The sequence below is a fragment of the Morchella sextelata genome (genome assembly GCF_020137385.1).
Source record: "Morchella sextelata strain SCLS chromosome Unknown scls_26, whole genome shotgun sequence".
Taxonomy (NCBI): domain Eukaryota; kingdom Fungi; phylum Ascomycota; class Pezizomycetes; order Pezizales; family Morchellaceae; genus Morchella; species Morchella sextelata.
Genome location: NW_025408641.1, coordinates 566 through 22809, shown reverse-complemented (window position 1 = coordinate 22809; position 22244 = coordinate 566). Strand labels below are relative to the sequence as shown.

Here is a 22244-nt window from a genome sequence, read left to right as displayed (position 1 = left end):
GGTAGAATTACATGGTGAGATCAGTTCTAGGTGGAAATCATCACTAGGATATTTACATAAGGTACATACATGTACATACGCTCCTGGGAGGAATATGGTACTTGTGGAAATGTATTCCGACGCTCAAATTTTCTTTCATTCACGAAATCATTGAGACCTAGCCAGTGGTGCGTCAGATATCCATTTTCATATTCCTTTCGACCGTTTTTATGACGTCTGTACCATCTTAATGGACAAAAGCCTAGTCCAATACACACTTGCAACAGATAACTGATAGTTCCAGGACATTGCTTTTATTCACGGCGCAAATATCAATGGATGGATATTCAGGGCAGTCTGCATATGCAATGCAACTAATTCACATTGTTGTACTTTCATATGCATTCCGCCGCCTACTCTTCCTGTCCCTCCCCAACCTTTGAGTGAAATACCGTAAGCCCGACCTTTTGGCTATTTATTCGTGCTTCAGGCGGATGGCTTGGTAAAATGAGAAACAACCAAGTACCGATACTTCAGTACGATTTAAAACCGCTCTGTGATACCTTAAATGGCGTGCTTATGATTACCGCTTGACAAACTGAAGGATTGTGAGGTTTTTTTCACCAAGGAACTCTTATTTTCTTCTTTTAATTATTTTCTTTAATTTTATGCAAGCGTCGTGTTTTTTCTGTCTTCAACAACATCTCAAGGTTCGAAAATATTCGGGGACATGGGCCTGTTTCAGTTGTTTGGTTTTTCGAGAGATTATTCCGTTTCCCTTCTTGCTCACCTTGTTAATAGTTGGGTCTTGGCACACTGATACCAAGCTTTTGTTTTTCTTTCGAACCCAACTCCTCAGTCCATTTCTAGGCCGACTTTTGAGCGCCGCAAGCGCATTTGCCTAATGCAGGTTGATTGGTTGTCGTTTGGTAGATAATTACTTTGTTTCAAATGCAATCAGGAATATTCCTTTGGACAGTTGTAGGTACCCTCAAGCGATACGTTACTCTTGCCCACAACAGTTCACTGTAATAAAAGGAACACACCAACGTCCTCTTGATTCAAAGATTTTGATATTGTAAGCGGTGACAGACACGAGGTTGACCTTGCAGAGCGGATGGGGCACCCGCAGTACATTGTGTACTCGATCGATCTGAATCTGAGAAGAAGATTGACTCTTACCTAATATTAATACACTTTGGGAAGGATCTAATATTCTCTTTGGGGAGAAAAGTGCTACTCGTGTGAGCAACCATTCTCCTCGGAAAGTGGGCCAATGATTGCAGGGTTAGGGGGTGTTCAGAGTTTCTAGCGTCCAGATGAGGGGCGTTTGCGCTTGTTTTTTTTTTCTTTTTTTTTTTCTCATGCGCTCAACAAGTTGCTGTGTCTTAGCGACGGAACATTGCCAGTTCCCAAAGAGATCATCTCCTCAAATAACAGGGGCATTGTTTTTTCTAGGCGTGAACCAAATTATGGGGAACCGAGGTTACTCAAACCAGAACGCTTCTCGAAGGGCTGGCGCTGGAAGGTAGATAGATTACTGCTGTAACTCACCAATACTCTAGAACCAGGTCTAGCCTGCAATGGGAAGATGGCGGGTATTGATAAGGGTGCAGAAATGTGCGGGTCCTGATAGGCTGTTGACAGACTGTAGATCCACCGTTTCCTTTTGTGTTCCCCCACCCTGCAGTATGATGTGTAGTGCTGTAACTGTCCCTCTGAAATACAGGATGATCTATGAGACTACATATGTAGGTATCGAGACCCATCCCTTGGGTAGCTTTTCTCATGGCGAGTGAGTTCGAATGATGTATTCAAATTACCCCATTTGGATTACCCTGTGAATCCCTGGAGCCAAAGGTTGGATTGTCCGCCGTGCTCACTCCCGGGGCGCCGGATGAAAGCGTAGCATGCTCTATCTTCTGGGGGGTTCCGATTTGCTTTTGTGCCCTACTTACATGCAGTATTACAATACCTACAGTCTCTACACTTCTTTTGAGACAGGGAAAGGGGATACCAAGAAGGTACCTCGTGATAGAGTGACCAGCTAGCGGTCTGAGAAATGCACCACTTCGCCGACTCCCTATCTTTCTGTATCTCGGGAGTTTTAACCCCGTATTCGAAGTTTCTTTTTCTCGCTACTTGAATTTGTTCCAAGAGGTAAGGTTCGCCTAGTGAGGTATTCTAGGTATGATGCTACTGCTGGCTTCCACCGCTCTATGTATCTAGGAGGATGCGATTAGCAGTAGTTAACTGAGAAGAGGGTTGAGGTGGCGGTGGTGCTCGTCCCATCTTTCTACTCTGGATATTGAGTACCTTGCCAGCTATGCGGTCCCAATCGTCATGCTCTTGGTTCAGTTTGCTGTTTCTTATCTGTCCATGAGCATCTACTGCCCGTCAATCAAACCATACCCGTGGTGTTTCTCCATGCTCATCTTGGTTCCCCAACATGCTTCAATTCGCGGGTGATGCCCGGCCGCTAGGAATGACAGTATAATTCACGCTGTCTACTTATTTTTCCCACACGACATGTTTGATTTACATAAGGACGTGGATTCCCCGCCGTCTTCCACTCTCACCCCGCTTGTTTTGTTCATCATCCGTCAATATCTATCCACTTATCTTTCTCGCTTCTTTACCTACATCCCCAGCAATTTGTTGTTCACATATCCTGTAAAAAAAAAACGCGTGACTCGCTCTCGAGTTGGACCCTGTTTTAATCCTTGAGACATCGATTTGTCACGAGTCATCCTTCTCTACCAGGTTAGCAGAAAGTTTCGAAACAAGTGTGTGCGGCCCCAACATTTGGCTTGCTGCATGAAGTAGAAAGAGTGCACTGTACTCTATCCGCACACAGACGTTATCTATCTACTGTGCTGCCCACTTGCCGGTGTAGTGATTCCCTATCTATACCAATATCTATTCAGCCATCCATATTCCAGACGGAGAAGCAAGAGGATAGGGCAGGGAAAGACAGGCGAGACATTGTTTTTAATTTACAGGGAGTCAAACAGTCAGACTGTCAGGCCTGTTATCCGTCATCAAATAGAAGGAAGAAACCCATTCCCGGTGTTTTAGACATACATACATAGGCATACAGCGCACCCTCTGCCTTACTCTTTGTGCGCTTAGCTCTGGACCCCCTCCAAGCCGCCAGCCTCATACATACATAACACAGAAAATATTGTTAGCTATCAGCGAACCCGTTCCGATGGAGCTACTCCTGACTCCCGCTAGGACAACGTCCTTATCCTCAGCTACTTTCACTACCACCACTACCGCCATCACTCTTCTTTCTTCCTCTAACCTTCACCACCACAACTCACACTCCCACTGTCTTGTTCGATCGCTTTCGGCCTCAACTTCGGACGACGATATATTTCCATCTTCCGATACTGCAGTCGTACATGAAAAGATACATTCCTGGTATTCCCATCAAACATCGTCGTCGTCGTCGCCGAGCATGATGTCTGCCCCATTACCTTTGATTTCCTCCAGCCCTATGGTTATCCCTACGAAGGGCTCTTCGAGGTCTAGAGGAAATCACTACAAAAACAACAAACATACGGGTGTAGCACCGGCAGTTGCGGCCCTCCTGGCGGTAACGGCTATTCCTCCCCCAGGCTCAAGGAAACAGAGAGTTGCTCTGCGACAGCAACAACAGCAGCAGCGGCCTTCTCCGAACGTTTTCATTGAGCCTCCAACGCCTTCCGACGATATACCTTTGTCATTTGATGATGCCCTTGGAGAGTCTGTTTTCCTTGGTTTAGAATCCGTTGCTCTATCTCGTGATCCCTCAAGAGATTCAACTCGATCTTCATTATCTCTGCTCCTTGGTCCCCCGGATTATGACGATGATACTTCCTGTTCGCTTCAAAAGTCACCAAGCGACAGTCACCTGTCAGTTCGGTCCGATTCATCAGATTCCGTGCCTTCTCTTGAAGATGACGACCGGTCTACATTTTCGTGGAGCAGTTTTCAATCGTTGCCCCTCTCTCGAAAACGTCCCGCCGGTGATCCCCGGGCTCGAATCCTGGCATCGAATTCTGAGGAGTGTCACTTCGATCACCCGCTAATGTTCGATTCCGACGACGATACCGCAGAACCTGTGCTTGAACCAGAGTTAGGCTTCTTTTCCGAGGACGCTCTCAAACGGGTGACCCGCCGCCTTAATTTCAAGTCGAATCTGACTGCCTCGATTCGCGTCCTTAAATCGGCTGCCCGGAGTTTTTCATCTATTTCGGTCGCTGCACCCTTTACCCAGCCAGACGATTACCTTACCCGAAGTATCCTTTCTATATCACCTCAATTCACAGATGAGAAGCGACCGGCCCTGAGTCTTGATACCCCAACACCAGCGCTTCGCCGTTATCTAAACCCAACAAATGCTACCCCCGATTCCCCTTGCACTGGAGCGATCCAGATGCAAACCTACTCTTCATCGCAAAAGCCTAGCAAAGAGACACACAAGGATGCATCCGTTGCAAATTCCCGCGTATCCAACCCGGCCGCACGACCACGCGAGGTCAGGGAAAACGGTGATTTTCTCCGCGTTATTGTTTTGGAGATGAACATGCGTCGACGAGGCAAGCTGAGTGATACTGCGCATGGGAAGGCCAAAATCGCCCTCCCGCCACGTCAACCATACAAGTATAGGGTATTAGGAGATGCCAGACGTTGGGAGGCTTGGACATGCAGTTACGATGAATAATGCTATGCAAGAGATGGGGCGGGGCGCTTCCGAAACACTCCCAATTCTGGAATTCCGGTTCTAGGATACTGGATGCCGTCGGATTTAGGTCTCCGCCGATATTGGTGTGCTGTACAGTGAACATGATGCGATGTGCTAAATATTTCTTATTTCTTTTTAGGGGTGAACGAACCACAGGGTGGGTGTTCTTGGAGTCGTATTCTTGCTTTTTTCTTTCTTTTATTCTCGTAGGAGGCTGCTCTTCCAGATCTCGTGATTCAGATGTACGAATTGGGATAGTAAGTTTGTTGAACCATTCCTCATCATAGGTTGTTACATGTAGCGTTAGCATTTTTAGTTTCTTTTATTGTTACATAAATTTTTGTGGGTTTTTTTTGTGGGCGTTTCTTTTGTGTTCATAGTCTTCTGGTTTGGGTTTCGCGTACTTACATGTACAATTGCTTTTCTTTTGTTTCTATGACTGCAAGATACCTCATTTCATTGGTCCAGAGAATTGTTTGAGTTTTGCTGTATAGGACGGATGAAGATTTAGTTTCTAGATAATTTGTTCTAAGGTCAACGTGTGGTTTTTAGTTGGGTATTTAACTTCTTGTCTATCACTTCACCGTTGTGGCATCAGCTGGTATTGATGGCTTTGATTTGAATTTTGATGTCGGCTGGCTCGCGAAAGCCGTCGATATAAATCCTGTGCGTTGTAGGTATGAGGTGAAGGAATAAATATTGAACGAGGCCGAATCGTGCGGAGGCTACTCTCTTATAATCTGAGCAATATTCTTATTCCACTACTAGTAGTACCGCTTCATATTAACTGGGACACTTACACTCCGATCTTTCTAATATCAGGTGTGTTCTAACCGTGCATAGAATTCCCCTCCACCGTGCCGTGTAGGTGTGGGTGATGCGAACATGCGCCTTGATGGCATCAGATGACGGTATCCTGAATGATATTTCACATAGCAGACGCTCGCGTGTGTGAAATTTCCATTTTCGGGGGGTACCAATAATCCGCAATTTCATATTAAATTTGAAAATTTACGCTAATTACTACTAATGAATCTAGTATAAGTCAATCGCTATTAGCGCTCTAGCATTCCTCCATACTTCCATACACATGTATTTGTATCGCCAACCTAATGTCTTTTGCTATATGTAGTACTCTTGCAACCTGGTGGTGGTATTTTGACGCCCAGTCTTCTGACTGATTGCCACACTTCGTCCTGGACGCTGAGAGGCAGTTTCCTTCCCTTCAAACTCTGGTCTATCAACCACGTACCAACAACAAACTCGTCTCTGCTAAGTCTACCCTTCATACCGTGATCGACAAGGCCCCAGATATCTGCTAAATGATTCAACGGCAGTCTCGATCTAGTCCAAATATCCCTCGCTATCAAAGAATGCACGCAATCCGACAAGTCTTCAGTATAGTCTGGCGTTGACGACCACACATGTTGTAACTGAAAGCTATGTGGCTGGTGAGATTTTGTTTTCTGTAAACTGAATGAATAGGGTGAAGGGCCTTTCGATTTCGAATCACATGTGGTCAGGAGAAGTCCCTTATTTGCAGCCCACAGTCCCTCATAACGTTTTCGCTCTACATCGGTAATAAAATGCCTCCAACGCCGACGCTCCCCCTCCGAATGTTTATGTGGATGATGTTTTATAAGATTTGGCATCTTTATTTGGGGGCTAGCTTCAGCAGGTGACCTAGGCTTCCTCATTGTTTCCCTAAACCCTGTTTTGGGGGGTGAGGGAAGACTTTTTCGACGGCCACGGCGCGGTGCAGGTGGTGCAGGCGGCTTCCTCGGCGCGGGCGAATTCACGCGGGACGGAGCGAGTGACGCAGCTATAACAGAGTCCCCGGTCAAATGCTTTGATAATGGCAAAGGTTGGCGGCAGCTACCGCGGATGGGGGGAATGTGGGTTGCGGCGGACACCACGGCGAAGGATTTACCTCCTGCCATTTGGGGGGGATATTTCCCAGTGAAAGGCGTCTCTTTGGTATGGGAGATATTGTTGAGTGCGATAGGGAGGGTTGCAATGAAACCGATGAGCGAGCAGTGTCGTACTTTGAGAAACCCGTTTTCACCGAATCAATAGACAACGCATCGGAGTTATCCTCAATTTTTAAAGTCTTGCCATTGGGTACCTTCAAACTATCATGTGCTCTTCTCGGGGGAGGCGGCCTTGGGGGTTGGGATTTTTTTGGGGGGGTTCGTGGAATTTTTCCCTTGGCAGCTAAAGTAGCTGCTAAAAGCGCATTCTTGTGGTCTGATAATCCAGATGTCTCGTGCATCTCAGATTGCTTCGAGTCAAGTAGAAAAGGCGAGGGTTCATGTGCCGTGATATGAGAGCTTGGACGGTTGTCAAAGTTTAAAGGAGTTGAAATTCCCTGGGCAGGTTTTGAACTTTGCTTGAGGATGGGACTGCCTCTGCTTGAGCTGTGTGTGGAGTTAGAAGATGAAAGCTGAGTGGCTATAATCGCAGCTGTCAATGATGGGTTTTCCGAAACCGGCCGGATAGGCTTTGGTGCACATATCGTAGCACCTTTTTCAAATAAATTTTTAAGAGAAGATATATCCTCTAGCGAAGTTGAATCAACGCCTTGAGAGCTTATATCTGGTAGTCTGCTGTGTTTCGGCGAGACATCTACTGATAGCGCCGGCGAGTATTCCTCTAGAGAAACACCATCCCGAAGTAAACGACTGCATGTGTTCACAGTGCCGGTTGCGGGCTTGTCGTCACCTTTGCCGACTGTTGTGCCGCCCTTAGCTATTCGAGTTCTAAATTCTGCGGCGGCGGCATCCCCAACAACCATTGACGAAGACTTCTGGAGTAAGGGGGTTTTTGAGACGGGGGGTCCGTATTGGTGCTCCTGCATTTTGTCTTTCAATTTTCTCTGTTGAATAGCTGGTAGACGTCCCTTATCACCGGTATCCACTTTTCCGATTGGTGAGCTTGCCGTGGAAATCTTATTGATCACACATCCCTTTTTTGTAGCGCTGCGATTGCTCGAATCCTCTGTCGGAGATGTAATGGTTGTTACGCTTTTATCAAAACTTAGGGTTGCGGCTCTTAACGCAACAGCACTCGGGTTAGAATTTGAAGAATGTTGGGTTTGAGAAGTCGGAGGGTTCAGATTCATGGCTCAAGCACTATGATATAGAATCAGAATGAATACGCTGTCGACAAAAATCGTGGAATTTAGGCTTCTCACCGAGTGTAGTGAAGTATTGAAAACCAAATTTAAGAGAAGCATGCAGGGGTAAATCGTGGTCACAGCAAATTACGTCGAGTACGCACAGCTATGATAATCAACAGCACGCAGATAGTGGTCGTAAAGTTGGTTGAGGCAGAGGTTGATAACTGCCAGATTGGTTGTTTGGCACGGCCACGACAGGGGGATAATTATATAATGGCATATATGTACTTGTAGGTATATACGTACATGTCTACATGTATGATGTGCCTGACTTATCGAATACAAGTACTTTATGCTATGTAGAGTAGAATTGAGAGCACAGTCGCAAGAACAAAATACCTACCGCATAAACCTGCCTTCCACTCAGCATATATTCAACAAAAGTCTGGGCACGTAGGATAGGGGAAAGGGGGAGAGTTTGGTATGTTACCGCATATACCGTACACTGTAGTCTTAAGTATATTTCCCTTTAGCAGAATGCAGAGTATAAAAATAGGTATGTAGGTTCAAGAAATTTATCGTCTGCAATACCCATTAAACAAGAGACTTCTTCAATAAGGGATTACGACGAGTTGTGTAAATGATACATTTTCAGAAACCTGTATCAATACTGGATCAAGACTTCACTATATACATGTAGTGCTCTCTCCATCATCACAAATGCCCACACAGGGCAACTATTAGGGGCTATCCTCTGACCTCTAGATCGCTGTTACTATTAAGCTGTGATCGTGATACATGTAGTTACGCTCGTTACCCCTCTAGTAAGGTTTAGGCTTCAACAAGCACAAAGATGTAAATACATGCACATGTACATATAGACGTGTACCAGGCCCTACATAATCAAACCCCAACTCTATCACATATATACAAGTAGCTCAAATCTCCAGAACCATTTTTTTTTCTTTTTAAATATATACAGCTTCAAATAATATGTCGGGTCCTGTAATTACATGTAGTTTGAAGCATTTGGATGAGATTTTGGTATCATAACGTAATACCTAATGGAGAATAGAGTTAAGACAAGCAACTGAAATAGATTACCCAGTACCATACCAATGCTCAAACTTGAGAATGCGGTTTCAAAACTTTATTTTGCGAAGTAGTATAATGAAGTCCAATGTACCATGTACGTATTAACAGAAATATTACTTAGACCAAAAGAGCGCTACGGTATACTTCTCATAAGTAACTATGTACATATACAGAAACATGGATAAAATGACTACCGCAGTCTTTGGCAATGCCGTACCACTGCGGTAACACTACCGTTTACTTCGTCAAAATACGAAGATAAAGCGGCATATTCTCACAATGCCGTACTGATGCGGTATCAGTTTTACCCCCATTTCTGATATTGTACTTACGTACATAGTAGAAGGGTGGTTTAAGATCCCTAGCCCTGCGGCGGCGCCAAAGGTCCCTAACCCTAACTAGAGTAGGCCAAACATGCAAGGTATAATCGTAAACTAACTACAGGCTGCATGTCAATCCACATACAAAGTTGGCTCGAAACTACATGACTACAGTTGCGGGTAGTTACCGCTTTTCTGGGTGGCAAATGGCATTTCCCAAAATTAATGGCCGTTACCGGAACTCAAAAGTCTACTACGGGTGACAACTGGAAAGATTCTCTCGTTTCAACACCTAAAAAATGGGCTGCTGGGTAGTTTTAGGAATAGTGGGGCGCAATTTATATGGCAAAAAGTTTGGAACCAGTTCCAGCTGTCACCCTCTATCCCTTGGACTGGTAAGACATGCAGATTCCCTGACTTCCTGATTAGGGTGTGGCAGAGTGACTTCGCCATTGAGGAAATGATCATTTTTACAGAGGCAAAGTCACTTAGCCACCGCATATACATAGTTCCCCGTGGGGAGTCAGGGAATCTGTATGTCTCACCAGTCCAAGGGATCACTGTGAAAACTGAAGAGTTATTAGTTGAGGAGTGTATGAAACAGGTTATGTATCTACTTATCAACTGGGTGGACCAAAAGGACTCATAAATTGCTATTACCGGGGGTCTTGAGGTGGACGTGCCTACTTAACCCTTACGCGTCCCTGCATTTATTGCTCACGTGGTTACGCGTTTGTCCACTTTAGCCGAGCCCGTATCATGGCTTCGATAACTACATGTATGACTCGACGTTTCCCTTAAGGACTTTCTTGCTGCTCCCTCCATCTTGCTTGACGCCTCCCCTCGAAGAATATAACGAAACATAGGATTCACATTACCAACGAATATTTCAAGCTGTTTGTATTATGTCTGATCTCGGTACCCTTCCAGATGCCCCACCCGTGGCTCGCGATATCGTAGAAGGCATCAGCGTAGAAGCCTTCGGCCCTAACAAAATCCTTACCGAGGCGGAACTTAACCGCGATTATCCCCTTAGGCCAAGGAACAAAAAACATACTCTTCCTTTTCACGAGTTACACACATATCTCTTTGATCCACTTCTTGCGAACAAGAAGAAAAGAACAGGCCCCAATCAAAGAGTATCAAAATTAAAGCCCCATGAAATCAGACGGAATATTATTGACCGGTTTATATCTCGCTGGAGGACTGAAGTTGGAAATGATATCTATCCCGCATTTAGGTTGATTTTATGCGATAAAGACAGAGATCGCAGTGTGTATGTTTTCCCTATCAAAGTAGAAATGGTCTCAGACTCACATTTCTCCTTCTGAGTTCAGATACCATCTTAAAGAAAAGACAATTGGCCATCTGTGGGTCAAGGTGATGAAAATTAATAAAGACAGCGATGACGGCTATGCTCTCTTAAATTGGAGGCAACCAGGCGCCTCGAAGAGTGCTGGTGACTTTGCTCTACGCTGCCATGGTACGTTCCACTGTAAGAATTAATAGTGAGAATTCTATTATATCATCTTCTTGAGTTTTTGATTTTCGAATCCGCTCCGAAATACATTCCTCCAATTTATTATTCAACTACTGCCCACTTTGATCTCTGGGACTGTGGGAGCTGTCAATTCCTACGCATTATTTACATAATCTGAGGAGATATCCAATCGAAATTTCAACACTAATGTCTGCCCCTGAACCTTAGAGGTGATTAAAAAACGCCCAATGAGAACCACCCCAGGCAACTTGACGATTGATCAAGTGAACGCAATGCTTGACAATCTTTCCCAAGCTACTAAAGAGTGAGCGTTCATCTACCATAATTCTCATGACAATTTATACAGACAATTAACCCGTCACCATATGTTCTTGTAGAGAGGATCAATTGCCGATTATGGTCGATTTCTATAACAACATGGATGCCGATGAACTGATGTGGATCATTAGAATTATCATGAGGCGTAAGTTACCGATAGCATGCTAGGCCCTTTCTGAGGATAATTCGATCATCCGTACTGACAACCATTACCTATAACTAAAGAGATGAAAGTTGGTGCTACGGAAAAAACCTTCTTCGAGTACCCACCTCTTTGATCAATTGTTGGAAACAAAACTTATTGCTAATACTTCGTAGTGCGTGGCATCCCGATGCGGATGCCCTATTCAATGTTTCATCATCTCTCAAGCGTGTCTGCTGGGAGTTGTATAATCCTGATTTCCGCATGGATTCCGATGTAACTCGATATCCCTTTGGTTTCCCTCGTTCTATAGTAATGGTATTGTAGGACAAATCTGTGACCCTTATGTCCTGTTTCCAACCTCAACTTGCACAGTTTCAGAAGCGTTCCATGGCCGAGGTTGTTAAAGCTATGCACCCAACAGCTGAAGATCCAACATTCTGGATAGAAGAAAAGCTCGATGGTGAGCGAATGCAAATGCATTATCAGAATGGAAAATTTATGTTTTGGAGCAGGAGGGGGAAGGAATACACAAGGCTTTATGGATCAGGTTGGGATGATGGAAGTTTGACAAGACACCTGGGGGGGGCATTTGACAAAGGAGTTAAAAGGTTTTATAACCCCCATTATATCTATACTGATGGTTTCTAACTTGTCATGACGCAGTATCATTTTAGACGGGGAAATGATTACATGGGACCCCAGAATGGATGTTATCGTTGCTTTTGGGACACTAAAAACGGCTGCATTGGAGGGGAATAGAAACCCATATGGGGATGGACCTAGGCCCTTATGTAAGGATTTTCTTCAGTCATTATTTATATCCTACAAGTGCTGATATGCTCCTATGGCAGTTCGGGTTTTTGATATACTTTACCTGAACGGACAATCATTGATTAATTATACACTGAGGGACAGGCGTAAGGCCCTGGAGAGAAGTATCAAGAGCGTACACAGAAGAATGGAGGTTCATCAGTATGTGGAAGCACAAGAGGGGAGAGAAATTGAAAAAATGTTGCGGCAAGTAATCGCCGAAGCAAGTGAAGGCCTAGTTATTAAGGTAGGTTTACTCGCACGAGTAGAGTATAGGCCCCCATATGTTCACCCAATAGTGTTTGAGAGTGAAACCCTCCTGGACTAAATGTATTAATCATCTAGAATCCGCGAAGCATATACCGCCTCAACGACCGAAACGATGATTGGATGAAGGTAAAACCAGACTACATGACAGAATTTGGCGAATCACTTGACCTTCTCATTCTTGGTGGCTATTGGGGAAGCGGGAAGCGCGGTGGTATCCTCTCATCGTATTTATGCGGTGTCCGCCTCGATGGAAATCATCTTCTTCCTGGCGAAAATCCCATGAAATTTTGGTCTTTCTGTAAAGTGGGTGGTGGTTTTACCGCAAATGAATACTCCCAAATTGCCCACATGACTGATTCCCAGTGGGTGCCTTGGGATCCCAAGAACCCGCCTAAAGAGTTTATGGAGCTCGCAGGAGGTGATCAAGCCTTCGAGCGCCCCGATGTGTGGATTCGCCCTGACAGGAGCTTTGTGGTTGAAGTCAAAGCTGCTAGTGTAGCACCGACTGACAAATTCAGGGTTGGCATGACTTTGAGGTTTCCAAGGTTCAAAAGACTAAGGGAGGACAAGGATTGGAAGAGTGCACTTAGCATATCGGGATTATTGAGGCTAAAGGATGAGGTCGAGAAGGGGGAGGAGGAGAAAGCCATGAATATGGAAAATAGGAGAAGACCGGGAAAACGGATAAAAAGAGAATTGAAGGTTCTTGGAGTATCCGAGACAGCCCACAGATTGGATCAAGTAATTGTGAGCAGGTCGAATCCGCTGTTTAAGGATTATTCTTTCTGTAAGTGCAAAACTACTGCGTTCCGCGGGGAAACTACTTCTGATAGAATTGTTACTAGATATCATGTCTGAGTCTACATCCCCTAAACAAAAGAAGAGCAAGGTTGAGTTGGAACAGCTTGTCAAATCCCATGGGGGCAGGATCTTCCAAACTGAAAACGCAGCTGAAAACACTTGGGTTATTGGGGACAGAAGTGAGATTCACCTTCAAAGTACTAAATAATTACCCCTAACCATTTTTAGACACTGTCAAGATTTCTGCATTGAAGAAGAAGGGGACCCATGATATCATACGGTCTTCGTGGATATTAGATTCAATCCACCAAGACGAAGCAGAACGAAGAGGTGGTAGAAGAGGAGGCTATGTTCTCCCACTAGAACCCCGATACATATTCTCTGCTGCTGGAGATATTGAACAGAAAAGCCAAAACGCGATCGACACATGGGGTGACAGTTACGCGAGAGATGTTGATGCTGGAGAATTGGGCCAGGTATTTTACACATGTCCCCTTTTATACATTTATGTATTTCTTGTCATTGACATAGCCAAACATTAGCTCCTCGATGGTATGTCAACTAATATTGAACATGTATTCATGGCCAAGTTCATTCAGACCCTTGATCATGATAACTTCCATAGCTTTGACGGTTTACCTGGATGGATCTTCAGAGAATTAGTCATTTATATAGACACCCTGAACTCGAAGGAGTTCAAAGCCAGGCATCCGACATTTGTCAACTCCGGTCCTCACGATATATATGCACACGTTCATGATCCTAGCATATCCAGCATCCTAGTGCAGTTTGCCGGAGGTAAAATATCTGAAGATATAAACGATCTAGATATCACCCATGTTGTTGTCAATACCGGCGATCTATCACGGTTACAGTCTATCAGAAGTTTAATTCAATCGTAATGTTATACCAAGCCTCTTTTAATACATTCATATTCTAACTTCATATGTATAGACGCCAAAGGATTCCAAGAATGGTGACAACAGAGTGGATTGAGGAAAGTTTGATATGTAAAGCGGTATTAAATGAGGAGAGGTTTGCGCCAGCTTCTCTATGATTTTCTGAGCATGAAATGTAACTCTACGGATTCATAATTTTTTTCTCTGGGTGCATCATTACCGTGCCATTTATTGATTGTGTTTTGATCAATGCGATGAGTTCCAGAATACCAACGATTAAATGAGCATCATCGAATATCACTCGAGATATAATCACTACAATAAAGAGTAAATTGGTTGATCGATTCATAGTTCATTCGTGTATGCAATGAAGAGTGAATGATTGATTGATTGATAATTGATTGATAATTCATTCAATGAGGAGTGGAGTCAGTAAGGTTTCTTACCAAGAGTTCATATAATCTGCGCAATAGGTATACGTACCTTGCCCCACAGACGATAAAAACCACTATTCGTCCTGGATTTCAGTATCGTTCTAAAGAAATCTCCATGTTGCTCAGTATGTACATACCGTAGGCGGGAACTTTGTCTACGGCCTACAGATGTAATACAGGGAATCGATAAGGATGTCTTCACATCACAGTCTCGAAAATGATTCCAGCTTCATTATTTTGTAAGGGAACTATGTAAATCAATACATATGTAGGTACGTAAGGTTTCAAGGTCTTAGTTATTAACTCCCATGAGAAATCTACATCTAGGGGTAGGTACATTCGGCAAACGTAGTGTTTTTGCGAATGGTTAAGACCAATAAGAATTAGTATTTGTTGGGCAATTTCGCAGGTTTATTGGTTGCTACATACTTATAAATTCGCTAAAACTATCGATGGGCATGAGACAAAACCTGGCGAGACTTTGAATCAGATAAGACGAGACCATGCAAAGTTAAATATGTAAGATCTCGAGAGCATTTTATAAAAGTCTCGGGGCTTTCTTTGTCAGGAAAAATTATTCATTTCTGCTCAATCCCTCAACTAATAGCCCAACCCTCACTATCAAGAGATTTCTGTGATCACAAAGTCTCGAGACTTTGGCAAGACTAACCCCTATGTATTGGCAAACATGAACCCTACTATCGCAAGGCGAGACAAGACTATGCTTTAGTCTCGTCTCGTCTTGTATTGTGCCATCACTAGGGCCCAAAACCCTGCGCCCGCCAAAGTTCAAGGCCATGTGAACCGCTATGTACTACCAACCCCACTCAATTCTATATGGGTGGCGATCCAGGGAAACTTAATTGTATATATGATGTTTTCAACTCTTAATCATCCCAAGGCTTCGGCCGAGTGTTTGAATTTTTTGCTATTCGGGGGCAGGTTTTTGCAAAGACCTCAGAATCCAATACTCAGCTTGTGGGCACTATTTTGAGACCCCCATTGTTGCTGTTGGGGTTTTGATAACAACATCGGTTATCCAGTATTGATTGAGGCAATGCCTCCCACTCCTCTTGCCGGCAATGAAAGCTCATCTTCGTGATGAGGTCTTCTCTGTCTATTGCTTTATCACCATTTTAGTGCGCGCTTAAGTATTTTCCATGCATTCTCTATGGCGTTCAAATCTGGCGATCCAGCAGGCCAGACATCCTACTGATTGGATAGCCTGTATCTTTATTTATCTATGCAGATTTAGACCTGTTTTGTGTAGAGTAATAATAGCTTGCTGCTTGTCGTATCTTGATACTTTTGTAGAGCTCGTGGTGGGGTGGTTATGGTTTGGCTTACCCTCAAAAAACGGCGGGAACTTGTTGCACGCAACTGTACAATACTCTAGGCTCTACTACTCTGGTTCGCTGATTCGCTCTGATCGTTTCCTATAAAAGACAAAAGTGAATTTCCGGTGCCGTGTACTCTACGTGTAAAAGTTACGCTTGGTCTATCCAACATTTCCGGAAAAGCAAAAAATAGATCCTTGGCAGGTGCACCCGAGTGATTTATCATGTTTCAACTAGTCCAGTAGCCCAGTAAAAAAGAAGAGCACTCCACAGCACCTGTAGAATAGAGCTTGTACCTATTCTAGTGTGGGTACTTCGGTGGATTATCCGCGCTGAGTATTCTACAGTCCCAACTCGATATGTCGGATTACTAAGATACAGTTCATTTCATATATACGGGATAGCAAATATTTACGATAAATCTGGGATAGCAAGTTGATTTTGCATGAAGAAATTAAAATCCCAGAGGATTTCGTACGAGACAGCAAGGGATCGGGGGTATTAAGTTCCGACATATCGAGTTGCGACTGTACATCGATACTAGGGGTGTGCCAACTCGCGACCGCGAGTTGTACGTTGAATTATGGGTATCAAATAAAATTTAATTCTCCCTCTACAATCATGAGGGGCCTTTGGCCCCATCCTCCTCCTCTCGTGAGTGCTCAGTACTTTGATGTGTCGTGCTGACTAATCAACATCCCTGCACTCAGCAGCCAATCAAACCGTTCCAATGTTAGAAAACTTAGCGATAGTACATTATCCCATGGACGGATGAAATTATCAAAGTTGCGACCTGGACCGTGCACCCACTTGGCGCTGATGATTTCCTTTTTGAGAGGTCATGTGATATGATATTTGGTCTGGTAGGGGGGGCCGGTGGCTTAGTTCAACTGGCAACCGACTCGGATAATGGTTGCAAATCATTTTTGGTTCACCCTGTCAACCGATGGTGTATTGCAAATCATTTTGGTTCACCCTGTCAACCGATAATGGTTGCAAATTACTTATAGTTGACCTGTCGAGTGGTGCAGTAGGAAGTGGTGCAATAGGCACTGACTCGGAGTTGTCAATGAATCAGGTCGTCACGGTGATATTTTACAAAACAGGCACGGCACAGGACAAACTTGCAAAGTACACAGGAAAAATATGATGTAGGGGCCCTTTTTCTTTTCTGTCCTTCTCTCCTCAACTTCAGCCGGCAGTACTCGCATTCTCTTCTTTTTTCCATGCGTACCTAGTATGCCAGAAACACTGTGAAATGGCGAGTAGTAGTAGCAATTAGAAAAATATTAGATGTGTTACCTACCTGTACATGTTCTTGTAGAAGCCGGTCAACAGGTGGTGGTAAATCCAAAACTCCATAAATTTTGCTGTACGTGACTCTTGCTGTTTTTCTTTTGTACCAGCGGCGTGTTTTTATCTCTTCTGGTCCGTACTTTTGAAGAAGCTGACCAGCAAGTAAAAGCCGGAAATCTTTATGTGTGATTTTGGGTCGAGGTAGGGCTTGATTGAGTGAGTAGAGGAGAAAGACATTGACAACCATTGTATCCAGTAACCAAAAGAAATATGGTAACCAATTGCGTCTTGCAATCAGCTGTGTAAAAAAATAACTGCGCAACTGATCAGCTATATCAACACCACCCTTATGATAATTGTAGTCATCGATAAGTGCAGGAATTGGAATATTCATTTTGTGGTTATCCCTGAATGCCTGTCGGATCAAGGGACCACTAGTTGTAACGGCAGCTAGGCGGGTTGGCTATGTGAGTTGTCTGGGTATAAGGGAGAAGGATTATGTAGTGTGGTTGGGTTTAGCGAAGCGGGTTTCTATTATGTTCTTTCTGTTTCTGTTATGCGAGGATATGAGTCAGCATTGGGATAGGGTATGGATATATAAGGGGGGCGTTGTCTCGTGATTTCTTGTTTCTCTTTCTTTCTCTTTTCTCTTTACGCAACCTCTGTACTTCACAGTTACGAATACTATTTGGTTCGCGCTACGTCATAGGGTTTACCCGGTATACTAGACCAGGTACAACCATCCATAGTCCATAGTCCACAGTCCCCGTTCTTGCCTTAGGTGTACCCTTCGGCCCCCATAGTCCATAGTCCACGTTCCCGCCTTGGTAGCATACCTCGGCCCCATAGTCCATAGTCCACGAACCTCCTACGTCTACGTCTTCGCCTCGGTTGTATTCCTTGGCTTCATAGTTCCTACGCCCACAGTCCCCGTTACACTTAGGTTGCGTCCTCTACAGCCAACCGATACAACACCACCTTGCTTAGCTCTGGTCGTGACTATGTCCGACACCACTCAGGATACGCTGTTGCAGCGTCTTTCAGAATTTCTGACCACCTATGGTCCCCTCCCAGCCGATATAGACTTCGGCGAAGAACTTACGGAGGCTCATGGTCTTATTGCGGAGTGTTTGGAGGCTCTCACCAAGCCTCTTGACACCCCCACACCACTAGAACCCGTTATCGACACGGCTCAGGAAGAGGTCATTGCCGGCCTCACCACAGAACTAGAAGCAGCCAACGAAAAGGCTGCCGATTTTTGGCAAACCTTGTGCGATAACCAGGAAGATTCTACCGAGATCATCCGAGGTCGCGACGAGGTTATTGTTGCTTTGAAGATTGAGCTGGAGGAATCGAAGGCTGAAGAAGAAGAGCTTCGGTTCCGTCTGGCACTACATCAGGAAAGTCTCACTATCGCTGACGAGAACCTCGCCGATGCTGAAGATGAGGTTCTTCACATCACCGCTGTTGCAAAGGTCTGGGAGGCCCAAGCCAATGCCACTATTGCTGACCTTCGTTCTCGTATCTCCGTTTCCACCGTTACAGTTAAATCTCGCCATGTCTCTAAGCCTCGTTACCTGGCTCCTCGCGCCCAAGATCCCCGTTCCATTAGCAATTGGCGAGAAAGGCCACTTGAAAATGGGTCCCCAAAGCCGGCGTTAAAAGGTCAGCCCCTTTGGTAAAAAATGGCAAACCAAAGGGGCCAGCCCCGCCACCTGTTTCTGTTCTCCCTGCTGCTGCTGCTGTGTCTGAGGATAAGATGTCCGAAGACTCTCTTGTTGTTACCTGTTCGGTCTCTCAGAATTCCGACTCTTTCATTCCCACCTACGCTCTCATTGATACTGGAGCATCAGGATATGCTTTTATCGATGAATCTTTCGTACGTCACAACAATCTTGCAATGACCCCCCTTAGGAAACCTCGCCAGGTAGATGTTATGGATGGAAGACCTATCCAGTCAGGAGAAATTACCCACATTGTCGATGTTTCACTAGATATTCATGGCCACCGAGAAATTGCCTCATGTTTCTTTACAAAGTTGGGACATTATCCGATCGTGATGGGAATACCGTGGATGCGACGGCACGATGTCACCATTCGGCCAAAGGATAATCTACTTGTTTTTGATTCTCGGGACTGTGTTAAACACTGTTCACTCAGTGGAACTGCAGTTACTGTCCATGGAATATCGATCCCTCTACCGGAACATCATACTGTTGTCGTTTCAGCAGTTGAGAAATCCACCACCGACGTCAAGCAACTCGTACCAAAGGAATTCCACCTTCGCCTTCCCATGTTTAAAGAATACGATGCCTCAGTCCTTCCGCCTCACCGACCCTCCCATGATATTGAAATAATTTTGGAAGAGGGTAAACGACCACCGTATGGACCCATCTATGGCCTATCGCAGACTGAATTGAAAGCATTACGGGAATATTTTGATGAGAACTTACCCAAAGGATTTATTCGGGCCAGTGAATCACCGGCGGGAGCACCTATACTATTTGTAAAGAAAAGTGATGGGACTCTCCGGCTATGTGTGGATTACCGAGGCCTCAATGCGATCACGGTCAAGAATCGGTATCCGTTACCACTGTTAAAGGAAACTTTGGCTAAACTTTCGAAGGCACAGTACTATACTAAGTTGGATCTACGATGGGGATACAATCAGATCAGGGTAGCGGAGGGAGACGAATGGAAAACGGCATTTAGAACTCGATATGGACATTTCGAGTATACAGTAATGCCGTTCGGATTAGCCAACGCCCCGGCCACCTTTCAACATTGGATTAATGATATCCTACGGCCTTATCTCGATCAATTTGTTACAGCTTATTTGGATGATATCCTAATTTATTCGGAAACTTTGTCAGAACATAAGGATCACGTCCAGAAGGTTTTGAAGGTACTTGATGAGAATCATGTTCACCTTAAACCTGAAAAATGTGAATTTATGGTCCAGGAAACGAAATATCTCGGCCTTATTCTCACCCCGGATGGGAATAGGATGGATCCAAAGAAGTTGTTGACGTATTAGAATGGTCCACACCAAGGAATCTCCATGATGTTCAGGTATTTTTGGGATTTGCAAATTTCTATCGACGGTTTATTTTGGGATATTCAAAAATTGTTGCTCCGCTTACAGCTCTGACCAAGAAAAATGTTAAATTCGAATGGACGGATGAAAGGGAGGAAGCATTCCAGACATTGAAAGGATGTTCACAACGGCACCCATACTAATGCACTTTGATCCGGATCGGAAAATCGTGGTAGAAACCGATGCATCCGACTATGTTTCTGCTGGAATCCTGTCCCAACGTGACGACGAAGGAATTCTACATCCAGTCGCTTTCTTCTCTAAGAAACATTCCCCTGCGGAATGTAACTATGAAATCTATGACAAAGAACTCCTAGCAATCGTACGATGTTTTGAGGAATGGCGACATCATTTGGAGGGGGCACAATTCCCATTGAAGTTCTTAGCGACCATCGGAATCTCGAATATTTCATGTCAACAAAGTTATTAAACCGTCGACAAGCCCGTTGGTCGGAATTTCTTTCACGTTCGATTTCGTCATTCAATTTAGACCAGGAAAACAAGGGGCGAAACCAGATGCATTGACTAGGAGGTCGGGTGACCTACCTAAGGAGGGGGATGAACGGTTGACGCATCAAAGCCAGGTGGTTTTGAAGCGAAAAAATTTGGATTCAAAGCTAAGTTTGTTCGCGGGTTCTTTTTCAAATGAATCCGCTGAAGGAATGTCCACTGTAGAAGAGTTGTTTTTAAATGCCTTTACCAATGTTGACAGTTTCCCGAACAAAGTCCTCGCGATGCTCTGAAATGGCGTCCGCCAGTCGAACAAAATCTCCCTTGCCGAATGCACGGAAGATATACAATGGTCGCCTACTCTATCGAGGCGCCTATACGTACAGATGACAACAATCTTCGGCTAAGACTCCTAAAAGAGTATCATGACAAACCATCGGCAGGTCATCCAGGCAGAGCGAAGACTTTGGAACTCTGAATCGAGAGTATTACTGGCCACAAATGCCGGAAGTATATCGATCAGTATGTTCGGAATTGCCAATGTGTGTACCCGTAGCAAGGCACCACGCAATGCACCCTATGGAGTACTCCGCCCCGATGCCAATACCGAGGACCATGGACGGATGTGTCAATGGATTTTGTTACCGACCTCCCAGAGAGCGATGGATACAATGCAATCTTGGTCGTGGTGGATAGGTTAACTAAGATGCGACACCTAATACCAACAACAAAGGAGGCGGACTCAAGGGGGAAGTAGCGAGACTGTATATTGACAATGTTTGGAAGTTACATGGGTTACCCGACACTATGGTATCCGATCGAGGGACACAATTCGTTGCGGAATTCTGGAGGTCTCTTTGCGACCGTCTAGAAATATCACCAAAGTTTTCTACCGCGTTCCATCCTCAGACGGATGGGCAGACGGAAAGGATTAATGCCGTGATGGAACAGTACCTTCGAAGTTATGTTTCCTATCAACAGGAAGACTGGGCCCGATGGTTACCAATGGCAGAATTTGCAACCAATAACCATGCTTCGGAAACAACGAAAATCTCTCCTTCTACGCTAATTCGGGAAGAAATCCTCGAATGACTTTTGGACCTTGGAACATGGTAGGACCATGGCGGAAGATCAAGCAAATGGTATTGCACGGGAAATGAAGGAAATATAGATTTTCTACGAGATGAAATGTCCGAGCACAAAGGATACAGGAAGAGTCGGCAAATATGAAGCGGACTCCAGCGCCCCACTATCGAGTAGGAGATCAAGTTTTCTTATCAACACGCCATGTCCTCACCAAACGCCCTTCGAAGAAACTTGATTGGAAACGTATGGGACCATATATCGTAAAGCGAATCGTTAGTCCTTATGCCTATGAGTTGGAATCCCTCGTTCTATGAAAGTCATCCCGTATTCCATGTCTCTTTATTGTCGTCTGCAGCAAAACGATCCTTTACCAGGACAACAACAGTACCACACGCCGGTCGAAGTTGAAGGACAAGAGGAGTGGGAAGTCGAGGATATTTTGGATTCCAGGATCGTCGGGGAAGATTTGAATACTTGGTTAAGTATGCCGGTTATGACGAAGCTTCGTGGCAGCCATTGTCGGATGTCGAACATTCACCCGATATGTGTTAAACGA

General features: G+C 44.7%; 4 protein-coding genes across 4 annotated transcripts; 3 read left to right on the top strand and 1 right to left on the bottom strand.

Annotated features, from left to right (window-relative positions):
• Window positions 1–3190: 3190 nt before the first annotated feature.
• H6S33_008273 (uncharacterized protein) lies at window positions 3191–4690 on the top strand (the record flags this gene model as incomplete). Its single annotated transcript, XM_044839937.1, has 1 exon — window positions 3191–4690. One exon carries the CDS (start codon window positions 3191–3193, stop codon window positions 4688–4690), a length of 1500 nt encoding a protein of 499 aa, XP_044687818.1.
• Window positions 4691–6551: 1861 nt separating this feature from the next.
• On the bottom strand, window positions 6552–7568 carry H6S33_008272 (uncharacterized protein; the record flags this gene model as incomplete). The annotated part of the gene is made up of 1 exon (XM_044839926.1): window positions 6552–7568. One exon carries the CDS (start codon window positions 7566–7568, stop codon window positions 6552–6554), a length of 1017 nt encoding a protein of 338 aa, XP_044687817.1.
• Window positions 7569–10149: 2581 nt separating this feature from the next.
• On the top strand, window positions 10150–14146 carry H6S33_008271 (uncharacterized protein; the record flags this gene model as incomplete). The annotated part of the gene is made up of 14 exons (XM_044839819.1): window positions 10150–10520; window positions 10582–10727; window positions 10953–11049; window positions 11123–11208; window positions 11289–11325; window positions 11382–11481; window positions 11533–11816; window positions 11872–11999; window positions 12060–12265; window positions 12364–13075; window positions 13134–13268; window positions 13318–13565; window positions 13632–13987; window positions 14044–14146. 14 exons carry the CDS (start codon window positions 10150–10152, stop codon window positions 14144–14146), a joined length of 3009 nt encoding a protein of 1002 aa, XP_044687816.1.
• Window positions 14147–18056: 3910 nt separating this feature from the next.
• H6S33_008270 (uncharacterized protein) lies at window positions 18057–18720 on the top strand (the record flags this gene model as incomplete). The annotated part of the gene is made up of 1 exon (XM_044839708.1): window positions 18057–18720. A coding segment is annotated over one exon (664 nt), but the record flags the coding sequence as incomplete, so codon positions are not given.
• Between the last annotated feature and the right edge of the window lie 3524 nt (window positions 18721–22244).